The sequence below is a fragment of the Salvia splendens genome, chromosome 14, assembly GCF_004379255.2.
Source record: "Salvia splendens isolate huo1 chromosome 14, SspV2, whole genome shotgun sequence".
Taxonomy (NCBI): domain Eukaryota; kingdom Viridiplantae; phylum Streptophyta; class Magnoliopsida; order Lamiales; family Lamiaceae; genus Salvia; species Salvia splendens.
The window spans coordinates 25,767,623-25,793,420 of NC_056045.1; the positions used below are offsets into that span (position 1 = coordinate 25,767,623).

At 39.3% G+C, this 25,798-nt stretch overlaps 5 protein-coding genes and 1 pseudogene across 9 annotated transcripts; 2 read left to right on the top strand and 4 right to left on the bottom strand.

Moving 5' to 3' along the window:
• Positions 1–716: 716 nt before the first annotated feature.
• On the bottom strand, positions 717–2,229 carry LOC121764728 (annotated as a pseudogene).
• A 1,764-nt stretch (positions 2,230–3,993) lies between these two features.
• Positions 3,994–5,158, top strand: LOC121765824 (chlorophyll a-b binding protein P4, chloroplastic-like). The gene is made up of 3 exons (XM_042162075.1): positions 3,994–4,229; positions 4,409–4,824; positions 4,903–5,158. Exons 1-3 carry the CDS (start codon positions 4,039–4,041, stop codon positions 5,034–5,036), a joined length of 741 nt encoding a protein of 246 aa, XP_042018009.1. The 5' UTR covers positions 3,994–4,038; the 3' UTR covers positions 5,037–5,158.
• Positions 5,159–5,206: 48 nt separating this feature from the next.
• LOC121765823 (agamous-like MADS-box protein AGL65) lies at positions 5,207–8,495 on the bottom strand. Of its 5 annotated transcripts, none has more exons than XM_042162071.1 (13): positions 8,251–8,495; positions 8,037–8,094; positions 7,634–7,849; positions 7,231–7,290; positions 7,138–7,156; positions 6,980–7,044; positions 6,875–6,890; positions 6,714–6,775; positions 6,428–6,524; positions 6,224–6,352; positions 5,959–6,137; positions 5,519–5,849; positions 5,207–5,440 (listed from the first exon to the last, which is right to left on the bottom strand). In XM_042162071.1, exons 3-13 carry the CDS (start codon positions 7,816–7,818, stop codon positions 5,417–5,419), a joined length of 1,167 nt encoding a protein of 388 aa, XP_042018005.1. In that variant the 5' UTR covers positions 7,819–7,849; positions 8,037–8,094; positions 8,251–8,495; the 3' UTR covers positions 5,207–5,416. The 5 variants fall into 5 exon arrangements, with proteins under 5 accessions (XP_042018005.1, XP_042018007.1, XP_042018004.1 ...); XM_042162073.1 differs by having other exon boundaries at positions 7,634–7,878; XM_042162070.1 differs by having other exon boundaries at positions 7,634–8,094.
• Positions 8,496–11,520: 3,025 nt separating this feature from the next.
• On the top strand, positions 11,521–12,006 carry LOC121764415 (tetrapyrrole-binding protein, chloroplastic-like; the record flags this gene model as incomplete). The annotated part of the gene is made up of 1 exon (XM_042160436.1): positions 11,521–12,006. A coding segment is annotated over one exon (486 nt), but the record flags the coding sequence as incomplete, so codon positions are not given.
• Positions 12,007–15,438: 3,432 nt separating this feature from the next.
• LOC121763562 (cyclic dof factor 3-like) lies at positions 15,439–17,052 on the bottom strand. Its single transcript, XM_042159604.1, has 2 exons — positions 16,762–17,052; positions 15,439–16,358 (listed from the first exon to the last, which is right to left on the bottom strand). The coding sequence occupies exons 1-2, from the start codon at positions 16,906–16,908 to the stop codon at positions 15,618–15,620; spliced, it is 888 nt and encodes a 295-aa protein (XP_042015538.1). The 5' UTR covers positions 16,909–17,052; the 3' UTR covers positions 15,439–15,617.
• Positions 17,053–23,946: 6,894 nt separating this feature from the next.
• On the bottom strand, positions 23,947–25,670 carry LOC121763960 (protein ENHANCED PSEUDOMONAS SUSCEPTIBILITY 1-like). Its single transcript, XM_042160050.1, has 2 exons — positions 24,905–25,670; positions 23,947–24,825 (listed from the first exon to the last, which is right to left on the bottom strand). Exons 1-2 carry the CDS (start codon positions 25,590–25,592, stop codon positions 24,143–24,145), a joined length of 1,371 nt encoding a protein of 456 aa, XP_042015984.1. The 5' UTR covers positions 25,593–25,670; the 3' UTR covers positions 23,947–24,142.
• Between the last annotated feature and the right edge of the window lie 128 nt (positions 25,671–25,798).

The following is a 25,798-nucleotide window of genomic DNA, read 5'->3' on the forward strand; positions in this document are numbered from 1 at the left end:
GGTTCTTTGGTGCTGTGGGGACTGCTTTGTAGGAAATGGTGAATTAAAACCTTAGCAAATAGTGCAATTGGTTTCCTAAAATAATGTCCAAGGTGGAGTATGTTGATTAAATGGGTTGTTATGTTGGTGGACTAATATTTGGGCATGTGATTAATTCTGGCCCAGGTTGTTTGGGCTTCTGCTTTGCCCTAGCACGTTTACTTGGATGATATACACCCCTCACTCCACTCCACCGCCTCATCTTCTGTCTCTCACTTCTCTCTCTCTGCTTTCTGGCGATTTAGTTTCCCTGGTGTTTCTTCTTCTCTGATGATTCTTTGAGTGTTACACGATGGTTTATCACGAGTGTTTGAGTGATTAAACGTGTGTGTGGGTGGGAGATAAGCAACTGCTTCGGTTGCTTGGGTTCCAGAGAAGTTAGGGTTTCTTGTTGAGAGGTTTCTTGTGAAGTGAGGTTCTGAGAGTGAATAGATCAAGTGTAGTGGAGTGGTTTGGGGTTGAAATCCATGGTTTGTGAAGAGTTTTCACGGTTGGATTCAACGTTGCTCCCTTGGATTGTGGTTTTGGTGAATAAATCTATACTATTAGCGGGTGGTTGAGCCATAGCTACAAGATCTATGCGATTCCTTTGAATTCTCTCTTTTTCCCTGCATTATTTGTTTAGATCCGAGAGGATCTTGTATTTTGCTACTAACTAGGGTTTCTAGTGTACAGGGTTCTCGGTGGTTCTTGGAGCTTCTGGTCCAGAGTGCTGTGTTCGAGATCTTAGCTAGTTACTGTTGTAATAGCTTGTATTTGTTTGTAATATCAGTCGCTTGGTTGATAGTTTGACTGAGCTATCTTGTACAAGACCAAAGAGGTCTCAGTAAATAGTGAATCCAAAGTAGTCTCATCCCTACACTTATATATCCCTCCAACTTCCTCCATCGCATCACCACCAAAGTTATCTCCGTTTGTGCAGATGCTGAGCTTAGGCTGGAGCCCACGCACAGCCTCGGCGTTGCTCTTTGCAAGATCTTGAAACACTCCCCCATTTATCATCAAGTAATCCCTCATGGCCAAGTAGTTCCCTCCAAAGACGCCGAGAATGGAGCGTATGTAGGTCCCTTGAGCCTCGACTAGAGCAGTGAGCCCTTCGGCCTCCTTCATCTTGGCAGGTCGCCCTCCACCTTCTGCTTCCGTTGATACAGCTCAGCCTCCGCTGCAGCCTTGACCGCCTCTGACTCCTTCTGCTTCTCGTAGAGATAGGCTTCCGCAGCTTTCTGTTTGGCGTACAAGACGGCGTTGGCTGCCTGCGACTTGGTTTCGAACTCAACGGTGGCTTTGGTGAGGAGATCCGCCTTTAGCTTTTCCGTGGTTGTGAGTGCGTTCATCCTCTCCACCTCTCTCTGGAGTTCGGCCTCGCGGATGGCGACTGTCTTCTTGGACTCAACTGTGCGACTTCAGCCTCCTTAGCCCATCCCGCTTTCTTCATGGCGAGCTGGGCGTTTGCCTCCGCAGCCATGGCCTCCTACTGGTTTTGATAGATCTTAACCTCGGTCTCCACCTTGAATTCCTGCTTCTTCCCTTCTCCTTGCCTCTGGGTGGAGATGATCTTCGTCTCGGCGTCGATCTTGGCAGCATTCTGCATTTGGCCGTTTCGGAGCTTGGCACCAACCTAATTAATGCATACATTGTTGAAATAATTAGTACTCCGATTTTTTATTTTCCTAACTTCTTAGGAATTAAGGTTTTCTAATAAAGGGGTTTCCTAAACTAAATTCCATGAAAAGTACTGTATTAATTGGAGATAAAAATGATAATGAGTTTTCATAATCATTCTGGTTAGCGGCCTCCATCTGGACCTTCTGGCCGAGATAGGAGAAGTATTCATGTCCCGGGACGTCGACGAGCTGCTTGACGTTGGCGTTGTAGATGAGGAGGCCAAACTGGTTGAGCTCCAGCTGGATCTTGTTGAAGACCTCCAGCTGTTGGTATCGTCAGTGCGGGGGGCGATGGTGAAGACGGCGGGGAGGATGAAGGGGAGCTTCTCGGCGCTCATGGCTTGGACTTGGAAGGTGTAGTTGACCGGGGAGAGGTCGATTCGGGTGCATCGTTGACCAGGAAACACCCACGACTTGCGAGTCAGCTTCATGTCTTTGATCCATCCTCCCGTTATCACAAGGTATTCCGATGCTTTAGCTACTTTATACATTATCACAATCTTTAGTTTACACACAACTTAAACTAGCTAGAACAACAAGACAATAATGAGATTTGTGATTCAATACACAAATTGAAGGTCCTATTTGTAGAGGGATAAGCAAATCCCGACAAGGGAAAGAGATGGATTATACAAGGAAAATTTCAAATTATTGTAATCTTTTAACCGTGTTTTTCGGTGTTTATCGCTATCTCTAGGTTTCCCATCACAACACTCATTCCTAAAATAAATACTAGTATAATATATACTCACTCTATTCATTAATATTATTTGGTTTTAAGAAAATTAAAGATATTGATATTTGTGTATTTTTTGTTATTGGATATTGAATATTTTTTCCTTTATGTTTGGCAATTAAACTTTTAATCACATATATAATTGATTTATTTAATTTTAATACTCATTCTTCATTAAAAAATCGACAAACTGTGTTGAACACAAACGATGATTTTTATATTGAAAAAGCATAAACGCAATTACATGTGGGGTATTTTTAGAGGGAAATCCAAAAACCATATATGAATATCCCAAAAGAGGGACTGAAGGTACAATTTGTACACAGAGATGGAAAATGATTCTACATATAACTAAGAGTTGATAAAGATACCACCTGGTGGCATATGAAGAACTTTAAAATTGGGAGTGCAAAACTTAAAATTAATTGAATTATACTATGAAAAGATGCTCTGATTAAAAATTGCAGCAAGTAATCTCACAATCATGAATTGATAGCTGAAAAAGGAGCTTTCCACCATTAACCCACAGGGTTAACATCTCAATATTTATCATAAAGGATTCATATTTTGGGAGTAAGTTGTACTCCTTGGTCATATGCTAGATCCACCTGTGCATGCAAGTCAAGAGAGGTTCATCACAAAAGTTATGTTCATTTGTGTAGACCAAACTTTACACAAGATGGACAAACCATATTAGATGGAAAAATTGTATGTTTCCTTCACAACCTTGGAACTAGCAAAAAGAAACTCCAAGAATATAGCAATAGGCACATTAGAAACCAAGCCAATACATGCCATCACAAAGGAAGTCATTAGGAATTGCATAATAAAAAAAAGGTACACTCATTATTGTCTTGGAATTTTACCAGACATATAAAATGTCACCACATAGAGTTTTTTCACAGATTATACCATCTAGGGATGTCAATTTAGCCCGCAACCCGTGGGCTGACCCGAATAGCCCGCCAAATTTATAGGGTTAGGGCTGAAAATTTCCAGCCCGATAAAATTACAGCCCGATTAGCCCGCACCTGATTTACCCCTATTGCACTTATTTTGTGTCACGATTAGATTAGTGCTCCATTGCCTTATTAATATTTATAAATTATGCATATCAATAAAAGTTTAATTTATTTATAATTTTAAATAAATTACTCAATACTTATAATAACTTTAAATGTTACAAGATTAATGGAAACTAAAGAAGAAAATATAATATGAAAGCAAAAACTGAATTGAACTCGGTGTCCCTGTCTCTAAATAAGAAAATCAAAGATTAAATCGACACATACAAGTGTCCAGAAACTATTGGGAAACAGAGATTCCACATAGCCAAAATATATGCATTAGATAGCCAACGTGGCAAAGAAATGGAACCCACCTGATCTTAGCAAGCCAACGGCATCAAAGAATTAGATTTGTAGATATGCCAACTAGGCATAAAGATAAGAGAACCCGATTCCCATATCAAAATCAGCCGTCCGATCCCAAAAATCTACATATCTAGCGGTCACCTATCAACCTCCAACCGCAACCACAATTGCACCATTCAAAATGGGCACTAACCCCCTAAAAATTTAATAATTTGAGCTAGCAGAAATGGCCGCCGTGACCACACAAGCCTCCGCCACCGTATTCCGGCCAAGCCGGTTCTTGAGCGGTTCTTCGGGAAGACTTAACCGGGAAGTGTCGGTTAAACCGTCGGCATCATGTTACAAATCATTCAAAGTGGAAGCCAAGAAAGGTGAATGGCTACCCGGGCTTCCGTCCCCCGCCTATCTCGATGGCAGGTGCGAATTATTATAAATTTCGGGTCCGTTTGCTAGGGCAGATAACTTATCTGACTTAAAATATTTGTTATTATCATGAGTATATTTCTTTCTTATCTTTTCTATCAAAACGACCCCCTTATTATAACCATATTTGTAACAAATAGTAGTTGTTTATAAAGTTTATTATAATGAAACAGTCTGGCCGGAGACAATGGGTTCGACCCGTTGGGGCTGGCGGAGGACCCTGAGAACCTGAGGTGGTTCATCCAGGCCGAGCTCGTGAACGGGCGTTGGGCAATGCTGGGGGTAGCTGGAATGCTGCTGCCAGAAGTGTTGACGTCTATCGGGATCTTGAACGTGCCCAAGTGGTACGACGCCGGAAAGGCCGAGTACTTCGCCTCGTCGTCCACGCTGTTCGTGATCGAGTTCATCCTGTTCCACTACGTAGAGATCAGGAGGTGGCAGGACATCAAGAACCCAGGGAGTGTCAACCAAGATCCTATCTTCAAGCAATACAGCTTGCCCCAGGGCGAAGTCGGCTACCCCGGCGGCATCTTCAACCCCCTCAACTTCGCCCCCACTCTCGAGGCCAAGGAGAAGGAGATCGCCAACGGTTAGGATAATAATAGTCATTTAAATCACAAAAGTTTCAATTTTTCTCAAATTGTCTCACCCGTGTGTTTCTATGCAGGGAGACTGGCGATGCTGGCCTTCTTAGGATTCATCATCCAACACAACGTCACCGGAAAGGGACCCTTCGACAACCTCCTGCAGCATCTTTCCGACCCATGGCACAACACAATCATCCAGACATTCCAGGGCTGAGACTGAAATCAATGTACTGTAATATATACTATATTGAGTGGATTTTGTCTCAAATTTGAGCTGTATTTGTAAGACAATATTAATGTACAGGGAGAAGCAACTTGGACTTGGAGTTTTTATCATCGATACGCTGCATTTATCTCGTATTTTTCACTCATCGATGATAAAACTCTCCAACAAACACATTATGTTATGTCTGTTTTACTACCAAACTAAACCAATTCTCTAGCCATTGGCTAACGAAAATACGGCCTGGCTCTACGAACCAACTTGTTAATAATCTTCTTTGCTTGCACGAGAGGGTTATAACAAACCCAGCTAACGTGTATTGTCTCAACTCCAGTAAACTCGAGCAAGCTGTGTATGAACCAGACTTTGTATCAATCACTGGAGCAGTCTGGAGGCTGCAAGAAATGACAAGTAGTTTGCTTAGAAGTTGATAATTCATTATATTGCATACCACAAAACTGAGACATGCTCACCGGAGGATAAGAGTTATCGTCTAGCATGGAAATGGCACACGGACCAGCGTTGGGAACCAAACTATGCGGAAGGTCGAAATTCCCGTTTATCTGGTAACCCAAGCTACTCAGTTGAAAATTCATATCCTTTCCAGGTTCCATCAAGTCGGGAAAACTTAAATTTCCAAACGAATTATAGGGATATTGATCACCAAGAGGCGGTCTCATGTGAGCAGAATAAGAGTAATCATCAATGGACAACAAGTCTAGTCTTCTTTCAGTTTTCATCTCTCTTGAATTGTCAAGATCCTGTTCTTTCACATTGGGGAAGTAATCGGAGCATTCCATATCTCTGGTGATGAACAATACGGGTTTTGAACACAAGTTGAAATTAAGTCACATATATCCATATGTGAAACTGCAGAATTATATATGAAACCATCAACTAAAGAAAGACTTACCGACTACCCAGGAACTGCGGTTCGCCCGATAGCATCATATGCTGACCCTCTCCACCGGGAAGCCATGACTGGTTTACACAGTCCTGATCACTGCTTGTAGCTAAGGGAAATTGCATGTTGTTTGCAAACTGTGGTTTGGGAAGTTCTTGCTCATAAACTCTACCAAAGTCTCCACACACCTATATTACACGCCAAACACTATTCAAAGAAATAAATAGAACAGGGAGAATAATGAGATATCTGAACCAGTGGATTGCATTGTTACCTGGCTTGTGCAGTCAAACTGAATAAGCGGTTCCTTAAACATCTTTTCCTGTTGAATGATAATTATATCAGTACACTTAGTTTGGTCACTCTTAGCCTGGATCGTGCAATCAAGATCTGACTTTTTTGCCTACATATTTGACCATAAAACACCTTGTACTAAATTCATAGAGCATGAAATCAGTGAAATGGCTCGTAAATTTACCTTGGTTATGTGGGTCCTATTCAGCGATTCTCGAAGAGAATTTTCCATCTGATCTAGGTGTTCAATATCTTCAATAGTGTCTGGATTACTCCACCATCTGAAGACAAATGAAACACTTCATATATCTACAAGCAATTCAATGAAGAGCTAACTTGCTAACCAGATCATGATTAACACCTCAAAACTGAATTTCAATTTTCAACAAAATCAAGGAAGTACAAAATTGCATAAGTTTGATATTGTATGGTCAATTATAGTCTATGGACCAAAAGTTGTGAGATTTAACCTTATTCTTTCATGTAATTCAGCAATTTGAGCTTGAAGAGTCGTGACTCGGTTTTGCATTTCCTATCAAGTATAAGAACATATTAGGCATTTCAGGGGTTGGGGGTCAGGTCAAACTATGGTAAGCTTGACTTTTAGATCAATTATGGCTAGTCAGAGTACCTCAATTGATGGAGTACTGCAAAACGAAAAATCAGAAAACAGAAAAAATCATCAGAAATTGCATGCTTAAGCAATTAAAATTGTCTAAGGAGTTAATAGTCTTACCTTGCATCAAGAAACTCCTCTATATCAACATCTTGGTCAAGCTTCTTGAAGTTTCTTTTTAAAGTCTTATCATATCACATATCCAAAGGGATTAACATCACTTTCTTTTCAAGAAGAACAATAGAAATTTAAGCTTACATAGTTCACATTATACTTACTTCAAGACTCTCCAACCTCCTGCTTGAGATTCAGAAAACAAAGTTAAAAGAGGTTGAGTTATTATAGCATTGAAAGACGACAGTTAGAAGTACCTCTTTGCCCTTTCTTTTGGTGTAAGTTGAGCATATTTTGCTATCATTTCATCAATGTTGCTGAAACAAAAAAAGAAGATGAATTTCTCAAAATGTCCATGCTAAAGCCAGTTTTACAGAAGGAACACAAGAAATAGCAAGTTCCTAACTAACACATCCAATTATGATCATGTTGCCTCAAACAACACATAAGGTTAATCAGTCATATCTTGCTGCATATTCTTCAGCATCAAAATGGGAACTATAATCAACATCAAACTCGTTACAGAGTCTATAACGACAGCATATAAGCAACACACACACACATACTAAAAGAGAGTCTTTCCATGTATATTGCATTGTCCATCAACATAAAGCCATAATTACAAATGATAAGCCCAATTAAAGTCCACACCAAAGCTACCTTCGCTGACCGCAGAATATGGATGGCTTCCCAGATGGAGAAAATATGATCAGTACAATGGGAATGTCACATAAAACAGAAATTTCCTGGGCCTTTTTCAAGATTCCAGCCCTTCGTTTTCCATACGTAACCTGCCGGCTGTTCAGAGTCTCCAATCTCTGTATCTTGAGCTTTACCCTTCCCATCCTTCAAGTTCACAACCACACTTGTATACACCTTTATCATTTTCACGTAACCAATCATTCCTTATGATATATAGAATACCAAAATTGGAATTAGCTTTACTACATGATTTCCAACATTATAAGAATCAAATCACACATTGTCAAATTTAAAGCTGGATTCAGATATGTATATTATAAAAAAGCGATCTTTCCTAATAGTAGTATATAGCAACAACAACCTTAATATGAAATCGCACAAACAAGTGCAAATTGCAGATACAAAATCCAGCGATAATCCTGTATTTTCCACAAACAAGGGATCAAATTAATAAGAAATGGATAAGAGAAAGAGAAGTGTGAGACAGTCAGAGTGGAGGATATTAATGGAAAGATTGAAACCCTATTTTGGCATTAGGGAAACAAATATGCAGAATAATGCAAATGGGAAATGACCTAAAAATGGGATATCCAAATCAGGGGACGAATAGGCCTGATATATGTGAATGTGGTATAAGTAATTTGCAAAAGTTCATGAAAATGAAAAAGGGGAAAACAGGGGAAGAAGGAGTGATTTTAAGGGAGAGATGCAACGAGAGAGAGAGAGAGAGCTATGGAGAAGGATTGAGGAGAAGACAACAGGTTGTACTATGATTTCGGCAGTTAAAACTCGCGGGAGAACCGAACCTACGTTCACTAGATAGGCGTATCAACCAGATATTTTACTTATGTTTTCATATACCTATACAATTTAACAATATTCAGGTAATATTTTTTACAATTAATTGTTCATTATTGTTATTATCACATTCGGTTAAGATTTTTTTAAACATTTGGGTAGGGATGTCAATGCAGCCTGCAACCCGTGGGCTGACCCGAATAACCCGCCAAATTTTATAGGGTTAGGGTTGAAAATTTATAGCCCGATAAAATTACAACCCGATTAGCCCGCACCCGATTAACCCGCAACCCGTTAGGGTCAGACCCGAAAACCCGATGGACTGGCCCGAAAACCTGATAAAATTTCTATTGTTCTATTTGTTTGACTCCTAATTGGACAATTTCATTGATTATTTTTATAATATAGATAACTAAAAAAATAACATTCAATTTTATATTAAACATATAAATTATATATTAAATTTTTATTAATATAATAATAAATAAATAAATTAGAAACTTCTAATTCATTAATAAATATTTAAATTTGTAAAACATGTTTTAAAACATGCTTTAAAATATTTAAATTTATGTTTTATTTTACACAAATCTCAAATATTAGTATTTGATCATGTTTGTGTTTGAGTTTAAGTATATATCTCAAATTTATCATAATTAAATATTTATATTTTATAAATATAACTAATTTTCGTCATTATTTATTAGATTGATCGATGTTAATTTTATCGGTAGCAACCCGATTAACCCGTTGGGCCAACCTGAAACCCGAGCGTTTAGGGTTAGGGTTGAACTTTTATAACCCGAAAAAATCTCAACCCGATTAGCCCGCACTCGATTACCCGCAACCCGAGTAGGGTTGGCCCGAAACCCAATGGGCCGACCCGATTGACATCCCTACATTTGGGTGAGATATAGATGCAACAGAAATAAAATACTCCGTATATACAAATTAGGGGAAAGAATTGTGTGCGATTGGCTCAAATATAACTGAATTGATGGCCTTTTCTTGATGGGCTTCCCAACCACAGTTTATAAGATACTAGTACAAATGATACTCTGGCCCATTATTACAACCCAATAACTGGGATATAGAAGTTGTAGTAACCAAAGATGTGTATTGTCCCACAAGTAAGCACATCGCATATACTTATAGAGACTGTGCGGATGTTCCAAGCACGACCTTACTTGAACACACGGCCCACACTATTATTATTTTGTCGCCAAAGATGTGTGGGCCGTGTGGCGACAATAGTATTTATTATTTTCCGCAAAAATAATATTGTCGTGCTTCAGTTGCTATGATAAAAGTGTCATTATTTTTTTATGCAAGCGAGCTAAATACTATTGTCGCCACACGGCCCACACCAGTGTTAAAATATACTACTCTCTATTTCTTGTTAAATTGGTCGTTTGTAGGGGTGTCTTCTTGCAAAGACGCCCTCAACAATACTTATGTTTAAATTGTCTTAAATATTGTTTATATTTACTCTTTTCCCCCTTTTATGTGAGAGATTTAGCAGGAGTTACTATAATATTTTTTTTAAATTATCAATAGATTTTAAAGTTTTTCTGCTATTATTTTTTTATTAAAAAAAATAATAGTGTATTGTTATAGAAAATTATAATTTTTTATGAATAAATTAGAAAAATTTTGTTCTTTGGGGGGTGCATGATATATAGATAGATGCAAGAGTGGAGCTTTTCTAAGGCCTTGAATGTGTATTATTTTTGGGTAGGAAGTTTATAGACGTAGGGAAAAAAATCATCAAATACTTACTTGTATGCATATGGAGTACATGAAGAGATGTTTATTTAGCCTTGATCCAGTGACAGTCTGATATTTTTTGCCACATCGAAGATTCATGCTCAACGTTGCAGAAGCCAGTCTCAAGACATATCTGGAAAGGCAGCTTCTTCAAACGAGTTATCTGCTCTGTCTTTACTGCTAGGTTAACTGATGCACTTCACCTTTCGCACAAGTCATGTACATATGTTCTATACTTTACTACTTTGTTCTGTTATATATACATTTTATAATAACGACGATGAATTTATGTTTGCGTTTTACAGAATGAAAATCGTTTTAATTTTTGTTTTTAAGTGATGGATTTTTTCTATTGATTCTTTTTAAGTTCTAATGAATTATTTCGATCTATACATGTTTTGAATCTTGATATACTAGTCCTATAAAAATAGACATTTTTCCATTTTGATTCGGCAATAAAAATAATTCATCACTATGATTTGTCACGGATTTTAAAAAATGTTTTACTTTGTGATAAAAAAATGGGGAAATTAGTTAGCGAGCGTAGCCTCATTTTTATATATATAGGTTTTATTCTTTAATTAGTGATTTAGTTGAATGTGGGGTCGCATTTAATCAAGATGGAAAACCGTAAACAAGACTTAAAATTGTGAACGTCCTAAAATTGCAAAATGAGATACAGTATCTTTATAGACTGAAGGTGTAGTATGATAAAAAAATAAATTCTCTAATATTTAGTTGGGGCGGAGGGAGTATATTTTATATCTAAAAAACATTGATCTTAATATTTAGATATCACAACAAATTAAATCTCCATATCTCTACTCCTAGTACTCCATCGATCAAATCTCCATATCTAATCTAATACTCCTATGTCAACGAATATACATTTGCTGATATGTATATGCATATCAGTATTATATACACTACTGCATGATTGATCAAATGTAGTTATGTAACCCAACCATTTTGACTGCAAAATGGAGCAATAGAACATTGGTGACACATTACTTGATTATTAACTCACATTGACACACGCTACAAAACAAAACAATACTATTGGATAAAAATCACTAATAAATAAAGAGTAAAGGCCAAAATAGGTCCGAACATATGCTCATTTTAAAATTTTGGTCATACACTTTATCTTTTGAATTTTTACATCCTGAACATTTCAACTCGAATCACAATCGGTACTGCACTAACTGTTTCGTCTATATTTAACGATCAACGGTACCAATTTTGACCCATCATCTTCTCTGTCAAAATACTCAACTTCACTAGACCTCCTCCGGCAGCACCTTGTCGGAAAAGACCCCCGGCAGGCCGACGAGCAGACGCGCTGCCTCAACATCACGCTCGCCGCCGTCGCCGCCGTGAAGCGCGGCTACGTCTTCTTCTCAAAGGTCCAATTCATCCCCGCCGAGGCACTCCGGGAAATCGACGCGCTGTGGCGGCAGCACAACGACGGGAAGTTCGGTTACTACGTGCAACAGAGGATCTGGAAGAAATTGAATGGGGATTTCAAGACGTTCTTCATCAAGGTGGGGTGGATGAAGAAGCTGGAGAGCTCGGAGGTGGAGCAGTACAATTACAGGAGCTTTCCGGCGGAGTTTATGTGGGAGATGGAGGAGGGGCCGCCGGAGGGGCATCTGCTGCTGACGAATGCGCTGAGAGGGACGCAGCTGCTCAGCTGCATTCTCGGCCACCCGGCTTTTGACGAAGAAGATGATGTGTTGACCGTTATATATAGACAGAACAAGTAGTGTAGGAACGATTATTATCTGAGTTGAAATGTTCAGAATGCAAATATTCAAAAGATAGAGTCTAGGACCAAAATCGTAAAATAAGTATATGTCCAGGACCAGTTTTAGCATTTACTCATAAAAAAATACTCTCTCCATCCCATGTAAGGACATTTTCATTTTCAGATGTCCCATAAAAGTATCTCTATAATCACTTTTAATATATTAATTTTTTATTCATCCATAAAAATTAGTCTTATTTTAATTTTAATAATATAATCCATCATTTTCCTTTCATCTCTTACTTTTTCTCTATCTTGTCTATTTATTCAATTTCAATTAATTACATTTTTCCTTCTTCATCAAATTTTCCTTTAAATTTTGTATCAACTTGTTTTGGATAAATTTTTTTGATAAATTAACTCGATCTTACTTTTTCTCTATCTTGTCTATTTATTCAATTTCAATTACTTACATTTTTCCTCCTTCATCAAATTTTCCTTTAAATTTTGTATCAATATCTTGTTTTAGATAAATATTTTTGATAAATTAACTCGATCGATACACAGCTAGTTAAAATATTAAAGAATCGCTCTGTTCAATATTAAAGTAGGTGGAAAAAAGTTAGTGTGGGACCCTATTACCATATGGTAAAAGTGAACTGAGACTCATATTCGCGAACGGACTAAAATGGAAAAACGAGACTCCTATTCGTGGACGGAGTGGGTATAAAATATTCGAGAAAAAATAATGTAGATAAGACCATTATCTACATTATTCTCTCTTACTTTGCATTTTCTCTATAATTTTTTTAAAACAAATGCGAAAAAACACTTCGTTTATGGTGGAATGGAGGGAATACTATTTTTAAAAATCCGTGTTGAAGTCATGTAATAAGACACAAAAGATGTACTCCATTAAACAACTTATGTATTTATGTTATACTCTCTCCGTCTCACAATAGATGTCTCATTTTTTTTTAGTTTGTCCCACGAAGATATCACATTTATCTAACATATAAAACAACATCTCTTAAAATTCCATGCTATTTTCCAAGTATGCCATTTATTATGAGATGAATGAAGGGAATCCCTTTGAAGTCAAAATACATTTCTAAATTTCATACAAGTATCGACCATCTATTCTGATCATCAAGAACGAACCGGAGGATGCTAAAACATTTTTTCTAACGAGTTTTCTAGCACAATGAAATTATTAAATTGGACAGAATGAATTGACCCCGAAAATATAATGTTACTTTCGAAATTGATCATGAAAATTATAATGTTATTTCTTGAAAATCAACCAAGCTACATGTATTTTCTAATATAAGTGTCAAAATCTGACTTGGACTTTTAAGTCAAGTCTAATTTTTTGGCTCTTGACTTTTATTTTTTCATATTACCATTTAGACAACTAGAATTTAGCAAGTGCAATGAAACTTTAACAAATCTATTGCATCTCTCCGAATTAGATTTAAGTAAAATCGATACACACGTGATTCAAGACCACATGTTTGTGGAAATTACTATCAAGTCTTAACATGAAGACATAATGCAATTTACCAGAATATCAATATTGCTTGCTATCAACATTATAAAGTATAATATCCCAAATCCAATTACTATCATAAATAATTTTTTTTGTAACATGTGGACTGAATCGGTTGCTATAGAAAAAGGCAACGTTTGGTACGTGTGAGAAAAGTGGCAATAAATGGCACCAAAAGGGAAAAGGCAGTAAAAGGCAAAAAAGAAAGTTGGAAAAAAGGCAGAAACCATAAATAGATTAACGTTAACTAAAATAATTAATAAGATGTGGTTAGCCTTTGCTCCCACAAAATATCTCAACTAATGGTCCACATACTTTTATTATCTTCTCAAAGTCTTCTTTTTTCCCTATTTTGTTGAGTCATGAGTCTATTTATATTTATTATTGTCTAAAAAAGTTCCGATCATATATCTATAAAGATTAATAAATGTTCAATATGATCATCTGAAATTGAAATACGAGTATTACTATATTCCCTTCATTTTCTAAAAAAAAAGTTTTCCTAAAAAATATAAATTTTCTATTTACGAAATCAACCTTAAAATCCACTAATATTAGTTATTCCATTATTTTTACTTTCCATCACTATTTCTTTACCTATTTTTTCTCTTCATCCCTCCTACTTTATCAATTTGCTTTAAAACCATGTCATTTTTAAAGTTTAAATTTTTACAAAATAAAGGAAATAGTTTTGATGGAAATTTTTTCCTGTTTATATGTTCTTAAATTGAATAAACTCTTTTTTTTATGAGATCACCAATCACCATACCACGGATAAGGGTACCAGAACAAAACTTTCGTCCACAAAAAAATAATACTATCTCCATCTATAAAAAATATATTCCATTAACTTTTATTATTTTAGGCCGTGTACCAAAATCAGACCAACTTTAAATATTGAAAGGTTTAAACAATTACTAACTCTATACATCATTCAAAACGTGGATCCCGCAACCCACTAATATTACTTCATCCACCTTTTCTCTTCTCATTTCTAACTTTACCTATTATATATTAAAATTCATGTCATTAAAACTTTGTCTATTTTTTACGGATGGAGGTAGTATTGTTTATGGATGGCAGAAATTTTAAATGCAAATTTGATAAAGTAACGAATATAAAAAAAGTAGTCAAGTATTGTTAGTAAAATATGAAACTCGTCTTATGGATATTTTCTATGGATGAAGGTAATATGTACCAATAGTATTTATACTCCCTCCGTCCTACTCTAAGTGGAGCACCTTTATTCCAGCACAAGATTTTATGTAATGTTGTTTTGTGAGTAAGTGAAGAGAATATTGTAAGAGAGAGAAAAGTAGAGAGACTGGTGTTTCTACTTTTATGTGCCATTTAGAGCGACATTTCAAAAAGAAAAATGGTTCACTTAGAATGAGACGGAGGGAGTATTAATTTCTTCATCGCAATCACTTCTTTGTATCATCCCAATAAGAAACCGACACAAAACATTGTTACTAGAAACTTGAAATTCTCATGAGCCAACGATAAAGTCAGTCAACCAGGTCAACCCACCTGAATCCGCCATTGTTTGTATCATAGCTCAAGAATTAGTCCAAACATCACATATTAAGGCAGGGGCGGATCTACATGCATTAAAAGAGGGGCAATTGCCCCACCTCATATTTTCACACATTTATGTATATATTGTATATTTGACAATTTATTTTTTTCAATTTCTCACTAAATACCCCATCTCAAATTCTTAAAATTTCCTCGTATGTAAACTTGCCCCACTTCCTATAAATTCTTGGGTCCACCCTTATATTAAGGTGATCGCCAAAAGTTGCAAACTCAATTGAAAACCACTTAATCACTTATAAACACTCTCATCCCGAAAAATATTCTTGCTAATGAGTGATATGAATTTTTATAGAATTTGCAAAATAAAGATAAAAGAAGTTGTTTAATTATTATTAACAGGAAATGAAAGAGAAACTTTGCCAAAAATAGACTGAGAGGAACAAAGTCCTCTAGTAGTATTATACAAACAACTTTTAACTGTTACTAGTATATACTAACAATCTACATTGAACAAAGCTACTAAACAAAACATCAAAGCCCAATCAGGCACGCTCTTGGAACGCAACCGACCGCGACAGAGCTGCCGGATTGGCTTGCAGCAGAGGCCAGGCAGCCGCCAATGCCGGTTTCTTGCCACAATCCTTGGGCTGCAAGGCCTTGAAAAGGCCTTCTCGACTAAGGGCATCATACTTGATCCCAAGAGTCGACCATATAGAGCTTCTCGCAGCTTCTTCCGGATCATCCATCCTCAACGTCTTCGGCACCACAACCTCCCCACTCCTCGAACGCTTCCCCAGCGCTGACTCAGCGTCCAGATTCCAACCATTCCACAAATAGTACGGCACTGGAGGGAAAACCGTGGTAAAAGGGCATGAAAATCCATGGTTTGGCGCTCCTCTGTTGCCAGAACAGGGCATTTGGTGTGAGAAGGAAAGGAGAGTGGCGTTTGGGCTGTGGAATCCGTCGGTGGTGAGGTGGCGGGAGGTCTTGTTCTTGCGTCGGCCTCCAATGGGAACGTTGCGCATTGTGCCCCCGGCCGTCCAGTACCTCTGACAGCCCCTGCAGAAGTGGCGGGGCTGCTTGACGTTGTAGTTGTTGTAGTAGCAGAATTTGGTGTTCATGCTGTTGCACCGGGGGCACGGGATGATTTTCTCCGGCTTCTTTAGGGCTTTTCGCTCCGAATTGGCTGCTCCGCCCTTCTCTTCGTCGGATTCCGGTGGAGCACTGCCCTGTGATTCCTCATTTTCTGCACTAGTTTCGCAGATTTCTCCCTTTGCTACCTCCTAAATTTTCGAGAAACAATTCCCGTTAACTCGCTATAAACAAAACATGATAAAAACACATATTTTAAATTATTTCTATTCATATAACTACAAATTAGATGAGTAGTTTATTTTAGGAACTTAACCAATGGTTTGAGGAAAACAAGGCAGAATCAATACTTCCAAACTGGCTAGATTTGCTTTGAACCTTTAAAACAGGGGAATAGTCAAAAAGGAAATGCCCAACTCAGGAAATTCAGAGCAAAAACTAGACACTTCGACCAATAAAAATTCAGCGGTTTGAATATATTGTTATGTGCAACCAATCATAATTACTGAAATACTATTCTTTTTCTTTCTCTTTGCACATTAACATAACCAAATCAAAGTACACAGTCGAGTGCATGATGTCCGAAAAGTCTACCTCATCTCTCTGCTCCTGCCTTCCAATTTCTTCTCCTTTACTCTTCTCCAAGCAGCGATCGCAATCACTGGAACGTTCTCCGGCGGCGCCGTTATCCGGAAAACAAATCTTCCGACCGAACAGCTTTATCTCCGGCTCCTTCACCATCTTCACCTCTCTCCGCTGCTAATCTCAGGGTAATCTTGAAAATAAAGAGTAGTTCTGGAAAAGGTTGTGAAAAATGAAAAAAAGCTTAGTTGGCAAAGCTAGTTGGAAGGATTTAGATATGTTTGGAGGAAAAATAAAGACAAAAGGCGAGCGGTTGAGGATTATAAGGATGTTGGTATTTGGTAATGCCGTAATGGTGTTAGTGTCACGTCATTAGGGATCTGATTTTCTGAGCCACAAGTTTTTTTTGGGTGGGTCCACCAAAATTTATCATTTTCAAAGATTTCACTTATGGCCCTATAATTTTGAGTTAATGTTAAATGGTACACTTAAAAGAAGATAATTCCATTTTCCAAGTGTTTTAGGGGCTCAATCCTGGCCAACCATCACCTAAGGCCATCCACAATGGGGCGCCCTATGGCGCGCCATGTCATCAGTTTTATCCTCCTATCCCCGCCTGTAATGGGGCGCCCTATGGCGCCCTATATGTTTTACTATTATTTTGTTAATTAATTTAAATGTTTTCAAATATATAATGCAAACTAATTAAAAAACAGAACGAGTAACTAAAAACCGGCGAAAATTGCATTAATTACACAAAAGTTACACGATTCAAGTTGACTAATCTACGCAATTCCCAACTTCCGTCGCAGCTCATCGATCAAACATCGGAATATTGGGACTTGAATCCATTTCGTAGTAAATGTGAGTTTCGAGAGTGGAATCGTGAAATGAAATGTTACAAATGAAGGTGGGGTAGGGGTATTTATACAAAAAATCAAAAATGCGTGCCATCGTCCGCCGAGCCCACAATAGGGCGCCCGATGGCGCGGACGATACTTCCGTGGACAATGCATCGGGCGTGGGCGTAGGGCGCGGACGATGGCGGACACCCACAATGGAGGCATCGTCCGCGCCCGAGGACGATGGCCGCCATCGGGCGCCCCATTGTGGGTGCCCTTAGCCCCTTACTTTATAAGTATGTCCCGGATTATTAATGATATTTCAGGTCATTTTTAAGTTATAGTAATAAGTACGGAGTATTCGTTATCGTTTTATTATCTCACTTATCTGTATATCCGTGAAATAAGTGAAAAGTGACAATTGATAGAGAATCTAATTTAATTTTGGGAGAATAATACATTTCATTATTTTGGAAATGCAATAGCCATATCTTTTACTTAATCCGTCCCTCAAAAATATGCACTCTTTCATTTTTAGTCCATCCCACAAGAATATGCACTTTTTAATTTTGAAAAATTTTCTCTATATGAGGTGGGACTCATTCTCCATTAACAATAGTACTTTATTTACTTTTACTCTCTATCTCTCTTTTACTTTACTAATTTTACATTAAAACTCATGCTGACTCCAAAATACATATTCTTTGGGTACGGAGGGAGTATTATAGAATGAATGTTTAGGTCATCTGCAACGCTGTCTCATATCCGTCCCTTAAATTACTATTCATGGGCCCACTGTACTTTTTTACTCTATCTCTTAACTAAGGGACGAAACCTGCAACCCTCCATCTCTTATCCGTCCCTTAACCGTCTCTTAAATTACTATTCATTCAATTTCATTTTTTATTTTATTTCCAACCAAATTCAATTAATAAAAACACACCTCATTAAATAAAATAAAATTACAACATAAAATAAAAATACAACTTAAAATTCAAAAAAAATAAAAAACACACATAATTAAAATCCTAAAAAAAATAAAAATTACATAATTTAAAATACAATTTTATAGAATATAAAAAAAAACTACTCCGCAGGCGAATCATCCCCCGAAGACGGTGGAGGTGCACTGAAGCCACCTGGAGGCGGAATACCAAGTTGTCTTGCCATAAACTCAATTCCGGCAAGATAGGCTTGGTATTGGGGAGGCATCGTCTGCCGTGCCCTCAACCTCCTGCGAGGCAAACTCTTGTGCGGCGCTGCCCGAACCGCCCTCACTAGACGAGTATTGGCCACCCGCCGTGTGCTTCGTGCGCTTCGAGGTCGAGCCCGAACTGGACCGGACACCACCGGTCCACCTTTCCTCGTCTTTGATGACCTCCCAAACATCGACATGTTTAAATTGTTTGGCAGTGTCGTCGAAGTAGACTCGCAAAGCCGACCTTAGAATGTCGGCTCCCGTGGCTCCGCTTTGGTAATGAGCCGCTTCACTCTTGTAGATGACGCATAATATTTTGACCTCTCTGTCGACTCGGTCAAAGTGAGCGCGGAGCATCTTATATGTGCGGCGGGGGGACCCCTTCGGCTTAATCTCGTGGTAGGCCTTGGTGACCTTTTCCCATAAGCACTTCCGGGATTGTTGATTCCCGACGATGGGATCGTACGAGACGCTGATCCAGGCGTTGTACACCGCCAGCGTTTCTTTGGGGCTGTACGGATGCCGGCCTAGATCCTCCTCCTCCTTCTCCTCCGCCTCTGCCCTGGAGCTCTCACCGCCTCGGCCTCCTCCGTAGTGGGTTCAACGGAATAATCCTCTCGAATCTGGGATAATCCCTGCGAATACCTCGGGGCGGAGGGCGGGCATATGCATCTACATCAAAATGGGGAGGTTGGTACCCCCCCGGCGTCGACGAACCGGAACCACCACCCAAGACATTGTACATGCCCCCAGTCGCCGAACGCGTTGATGTCGAACCCGCCGGAGCCGCCACCGCCAGAGTTTCCGTCGCCGGACATTTTGTGATGATAGGCTAGATGAAAATTGGAGAGGAAATGGAGATGATTTGGGAAGAATAGATGTTTATTTGTGTGTGAAATGAGGATGAATTAGGAGTATTTATAGAGTAAAAAAATAAAAAATAAATAAAAAAAAAGAAAAACGGTAATATTACAGTTTTTTGTTTTTTGTTTTTTTAAATTTTAATTTTTTTTTAATTTGATTTTTTTAAAAAAATGATTTATTGCTTCAGCGTGACGATGCTCACTCGCCGGCCGGCGAGTGGGCGACAAGCATGGCGCCGGAGCGCGCCACGTCGCGCTGGGGCGTGACGAGACGTCTTGCCATCCGTCTCGGCAGGACGAAACGCTCAGTGGGCTGGGGACGAGCGCGTCACGCCACTGTCTCGTCCCGGCGTGACGGATTACGGGCCATCCGCATGACGCGTTGCGGGTGGCCTTATTCATACAAATAATAATAATAATATTGAGAAATGCAATAAGCACGTTGCAGTGTTCAAATATTTTTATAGCTTCCAGCCCCACGCCCCCACGTAGTATTGGTTTCGTATTGTCTGTATTAACCCAAGTAAATTACACTCCCAAATTTGATACTCACATTTTGGATAAATACCTTCCAAAAAAGAATAATTAGTATTTTTTAAAATATCATGCATGTGTACGAATTGGCGGTAGAGTAGGAGAGTGACAACCAAGTGATATCACAAAAATACGTGTTGTTTCCATAATAAAAGATTCCATCATATCAATTTTGGAATAAAATGTTTGAGCAAAAATTTTCGACGGTCTAAAAATTGACGTTGGAGCCGAAATACACATCCATGGTTTACAACTTTATATGGCATTTCTACGTAATTTAAATCAAATAGAAAATAAAGAAAAGAAAAGAAAAGTACTAGGAGTATAAGAATACACACCGATACCTAAACTAAACTACTTAAATCTAGGATGTTGTGATTATTAATATATCTATTTTTCTTTGAGTGGATAGTAAATTAGGAACTGCTATCTATATGGTCTACTTCGCGGGAAAAAAAGTCGCTAAAGATTTTAAATTAACTGTAATGCTACTGCATCGACGAATAGCTTTTAAATTATAGATAAATAATGTAAAAGCAATATTATAACAGACACATTAAGTATCATAAGCAGTTTGGAAATTCTATACAATTTAATATACTAATTTGAGGGTTGCAATAGCAATAAGAATTCGAAGTTCCAAGGTTGGTACGATTTTTTTTTGTTCAACGCTACTTATTGGAGTACCTTTGACAAGGGATTGTCAAATTATTTATATTAATACTATCCTTTCCTTTTATATTAATTATTTGGAGCTATATTACTACTTGGAGAGATATTAGATATAAAAACTCTTATCTTATTGAATGATTCCTCAAATATCGATATTCTATAATTCTACATAATGTTATTAACAAATGCCGTGATTATTTATTTTTGTTCATTGACTTATAGAGGACAAGTGTAAATTATTATTATTAGACCTTTTTTTTATTAGGCCATCCACAATGGGGCGTCCTAAGGCGCGTCATATGGCGCGTTACGTCATCAGTTTTATCCTCCTACCCCCACCTGCAATGGGGCGCCCTAAGGCGCGCCCTATATGTTTTACTATTGTTTTGTTAATTAAATTAAATGTTTTCAAATATATAATGCAAACTAATTAAAAAACAGAACGAGTAACTAAAAACCGGCGAAGATTGCATTAATTACACAAAAGTTACACGATTCAAGTTGGCTAATCTACGCAATTCCCAACTTCCGGCGCAGCTCATCGATCAACCCCCGGAGATATTCGGCTTCGGCGGGGTTCGTACACTTCTTGAGGGCCTTGTGCGTCTGCAACAACGTCTTCGCCATCGAGGTTGTTGCCAACGACTCATACGCGGCGGCCGTCCGGCTCAGGGTCGGGATCGGGACCGGGATCGGCGATGGGGCGGCGAAGGTTGAGGATGATGTCGCCGCCGCCTTCCCCTTGGCCTTCGCAGCCTTGACGCCTATGGGACGCAGGGAGGACATCGGTGTGCCGGAACTCTCAATGTCCTCGTACGTCCGGTTGAGGTCCACCGGACGAGTTCCGCTTTCGCTGCTCGTGTAACCACCAGCTTCGGTGGTCTTCGTCTTCTTTGTCACACCGGTGTGCAGAATCCCGCCTTGGAACTTCTGCTTGTCCCTCAAGAGCGCTCAGATGGCCTCATGCTTGAAGTCGCCGTACACGGACTGGTACGACAACAGCGCTTTAGCGCGCACGTCGCTCAAGCTCTCGCCGCTCCCCTGCTCTCTCGAGCACTTCTCGTACTCCACCGCGAACAGGTTGACTTGCTTCTTCACCTGATCCCAGTGCTTGCGGAGCTGCTCCCGTTGGCGCTTGTACGCGTTCGGCGGCTTCGCCGCATTGTAGCGCTCAGTGATGCGCTCCCAGTACGCCACCTGCCTCTGGTTCTTCGGGAATATCGGGTCCTCCGATATATCCACCCAACACCTCGCCAATACTAGGGTTTCATCCGACTGATAGTTCGTACGGCCGGGGGCGTACTCTTCACAATTGCCCGGAGGTGGCAACTTTTCCGCGCGGTGCCGGATCCGCTTCCTTTTGGCGGGGCGGAAGCGGTGGCGGTGCCGCGGCGGGAGGGGGCGACGGGTCGGTTTGGAGACGGCTCCATGTCATCCAAACCGTAGGATTCCGTACCGAATTCAGGATCGTACTACGTGTTGGCGTCTAACGGCTGATATTCGTCGGGTTCTGTACCCGACCAACACGCCTCACCAAACATCGGACTATTGGGACTTGAATCCATTTCGTAGTAAATGTGAGTTTCGAGAGTGGAATCGTGAAATGAAATATTACAAATGAAGGTGGGGTAGGGGTATTTATACAAAAAATAAAAAACGCGTGCCATCGTCCGCCGAGCCCACAATGGGGCACCCGATGGCCCGGACGATAGGCCATCGTCCGCGCTTCTTCCGCGGACGATGCATCGGGTGTGGGCGTAGGGTGCGGACGATGGCGGACACCCACAATGGAGGCATCATCCGCGCCCGAGGACGGTGGCCGCCATCGGGCGTCCCATTGTGGGTGCCTTAGACTTATATTAAGTAACCTTTCACACATTTGTAATGGAACTTTCTAGAGGTTGACAGATGTCCTGATGAGGCTCAAAAGTATGATATCTTCCACATAACAAAAAGAAAAAAAGAAAGAAGACAAAGATAGAAAAGTGGCTACCAACACTTTTTTTTTTTGCTCTTTCCACTCTTTCGGTGCAATAAAGTCATGATGAATTGCACTTTAAAATATTAATATGCCAGTACCTTAATATTCAAAAATTTGATAATGATTAATTACAAGTCTTCTTAGAGAGGGACGTATTTAATTAGTTATTCACTTATTTTAATTTGTGACGGTGGGTGATAATAAAGAAAGGCAAATTTGAATTTTGACTAGTTTGTCTCCGTGTGATGAACCATAATGGCATAAATGACTATTTAGAATATGACGATTGTTCTTAATTTCACCCCTTTTGGGATAAAATACAAAGATCAAACTAATACTAATAGATATTGGTAAGAGCTTTTATTAATTCATTTTCTTATAATTACATAATGGAGTATATGATTTGATTAATGCAAAAATTACTAGTACATTTTTTTTCAAATCCAAATTTCTATTGAAATTTAAACAACGGAAAAAAGATAAAGAGATGATAAGAACTTAATAAAAAGGGACACATGTCCGTCCATGGGCGAAGTGGATCAAAGCCTATATTAAATTACATTTAATAGTTAATTAATGGCATTAATATCTAGTGACTAGTAGTATAATATGAATAACATGTAAAGGGCAACACAACGATGCCACGAAATTATGTTAAAATCTAGCAGCTAGACTATCATGATACTATGCTAAGTACCACTACCAAATTATCAGTGCTCGGGGCATGTAATATATATTATCGACTATGTATACTCAGAATTTAATTACAGTACTATAATATAAACAAGCATTATAGTTTCCTATTTTGGGGATATATAAAACTTGTTTATATTCCCATTCGAAATTATTACTCTAATATCCCTCAAAAGATCCCCAAAAGCTTCGAGTAGGGAGTATATATAAAGAATAAAGCTATGCAGCCACATTATGGCCAGCCATAAATTAATTAAATAAAAAAAAATTGATTTTTTTTCAAATTTTTGGTTTAATACTACTTGATTTTACTTTTATATCATCTTCATTATATGTTGCTCAACATTTTACGTAATGGAATTCAAAGATAAGTATCAACTCACGAGTTCATTCACACACATATAAGTTTATATCGGTAATTCTAATTTTTTTATGCATATAAATGGACTAAATTAACTCTTTATGACCGGCCACATTATGGCCATTTAGCATCACTCATAAAGAATAGGTTAATCCATATCCATTATTCCTGGCCTGTAATTCAATTAAATAGTTATTGGGCCTCGCACATAAATTCTTTATTGGGCTCAGAAATCCATATTTATTGATCTTAGAGAAATATTCCCATGAACGCAGCATCACGCTCCATTGCCTGCAACTTCACCTCAGCCAAGCAAACCTCCACGTCGATACCGCCATCCTCCGCCGCCGGCAAAACCACAACCATCCCATCAAATTTCTGCGCTTTCCCACTCCTCACAGCAATCGGTTTCCCCCACCCGAAATCATTCCCGTACACATCATCCCGCTGCGAACCCCCCACAACAAGACACGGACTACTCGCCGCCATTTCCTCTAACGTGACAAACTCCACCTTCTCTTCAACGTATCGCGCTATTTCCTCACTACTCTGCTGAGAAACCAGCTCATTGATCTTGACCGCAGCTGCGCCCAACCCATTCTTCAACAGATCAGACTCACTAATCGCCACCGTAGCAACATAAGCCGCGTTCGCGAAATACCCCTCCGACAGAGACATTCTTCCCCTTGCACCGATCGCCATCATTATCCGAGTTTCTCCGCAGCTCGAGTGCCCGCAGCGCGTCGTGCTCCGCCATATATGAGCCAAGACGGCTTGCAGAGAAGATATTTTGTGATCGGTCCCAGCTTCGGAGTTTGCCTCGGCCTTAAGCTCAGCCACATTTGCTCCGGTGAAACGGAACACCCTCTGCGGCAGCGGAGACGGAGGGATAAGGTTCTTCTCCAGCGTGGGGAGATGAACGCGTCTATTCACTGCAAAAAAAAAATTTACTAGTACAGTATTTTTAATATAATAAAGATGTTTTTTGAAGCATTAGTGGTATATTATTACGCTCAGCGGTTTTGCTAGGATACCAGCGCTCGAACACAGGGACCTTCGAGATCGTGTGGGAGCCGCGGGAGATCTCGGACCAAGAGTTGATGAAATGCCAGAAGGAAGTGCCGTCCACGACGGCGTGATTGGCGGTGCAGCCGATGAAGAGGCCGTCCGCGAGCTCGGTGACTTGCACCGCCAGCAGAGGCTTCGAAATCCCTTCCGAATTGTTGGTGTCGTTGAGCCGGAACAACGAATGCACGATTTCGGGTATGTACTTTGGCTCGATGATGTCCGAGATGGAGACGGATGCGGCGGCTGCGTGAGTGAACTCGGCTCCCGCGTTATTGCAGTCGACAAAGAAGCTCGCCGTGCTGTCGTCGTATCGGGTGATGGAGAGCCGGCCGGCGAGCGGCGGAAAGAAGGGTAGTGCGCGGGAGAGGGAGTTTTTGAGGTGTTGGATTAGGTTTTTATGGGATTTAGGGGTTTGATAGATGAGACCTTTCTGAATATGATTGGTTTGGAGTAATCTTAAATCCCAAGTGGTGAGATCAAGTTTTGGCATAAAAGGAGCCCTGGTGCTCCCAACAAGACATGAAGAAACCATCTCCACTTTTCCCATCTTCAAATTAATCCCAATTTTGGGTGTGTGGGAAGAAAAGATTAAATTGAGACAAAAGTTACAGAGGTCAAAGATGATGGCCATGACTCCCTGTTAGTATAATGCAATCCAGAATCGATTTGAGCTGTCAATTTATTCGTTGCACATGGGATGGTATTAGATTTTTTTGACAAACCAATAAATTTGGATGAATAGGATTTTCTTGTGATTCTATTAAAAGTTTATTATGCTTGACAGAGCATTACAACATCAACAAACATTGATTTTAAAGATGAAACTAACAAGTACTA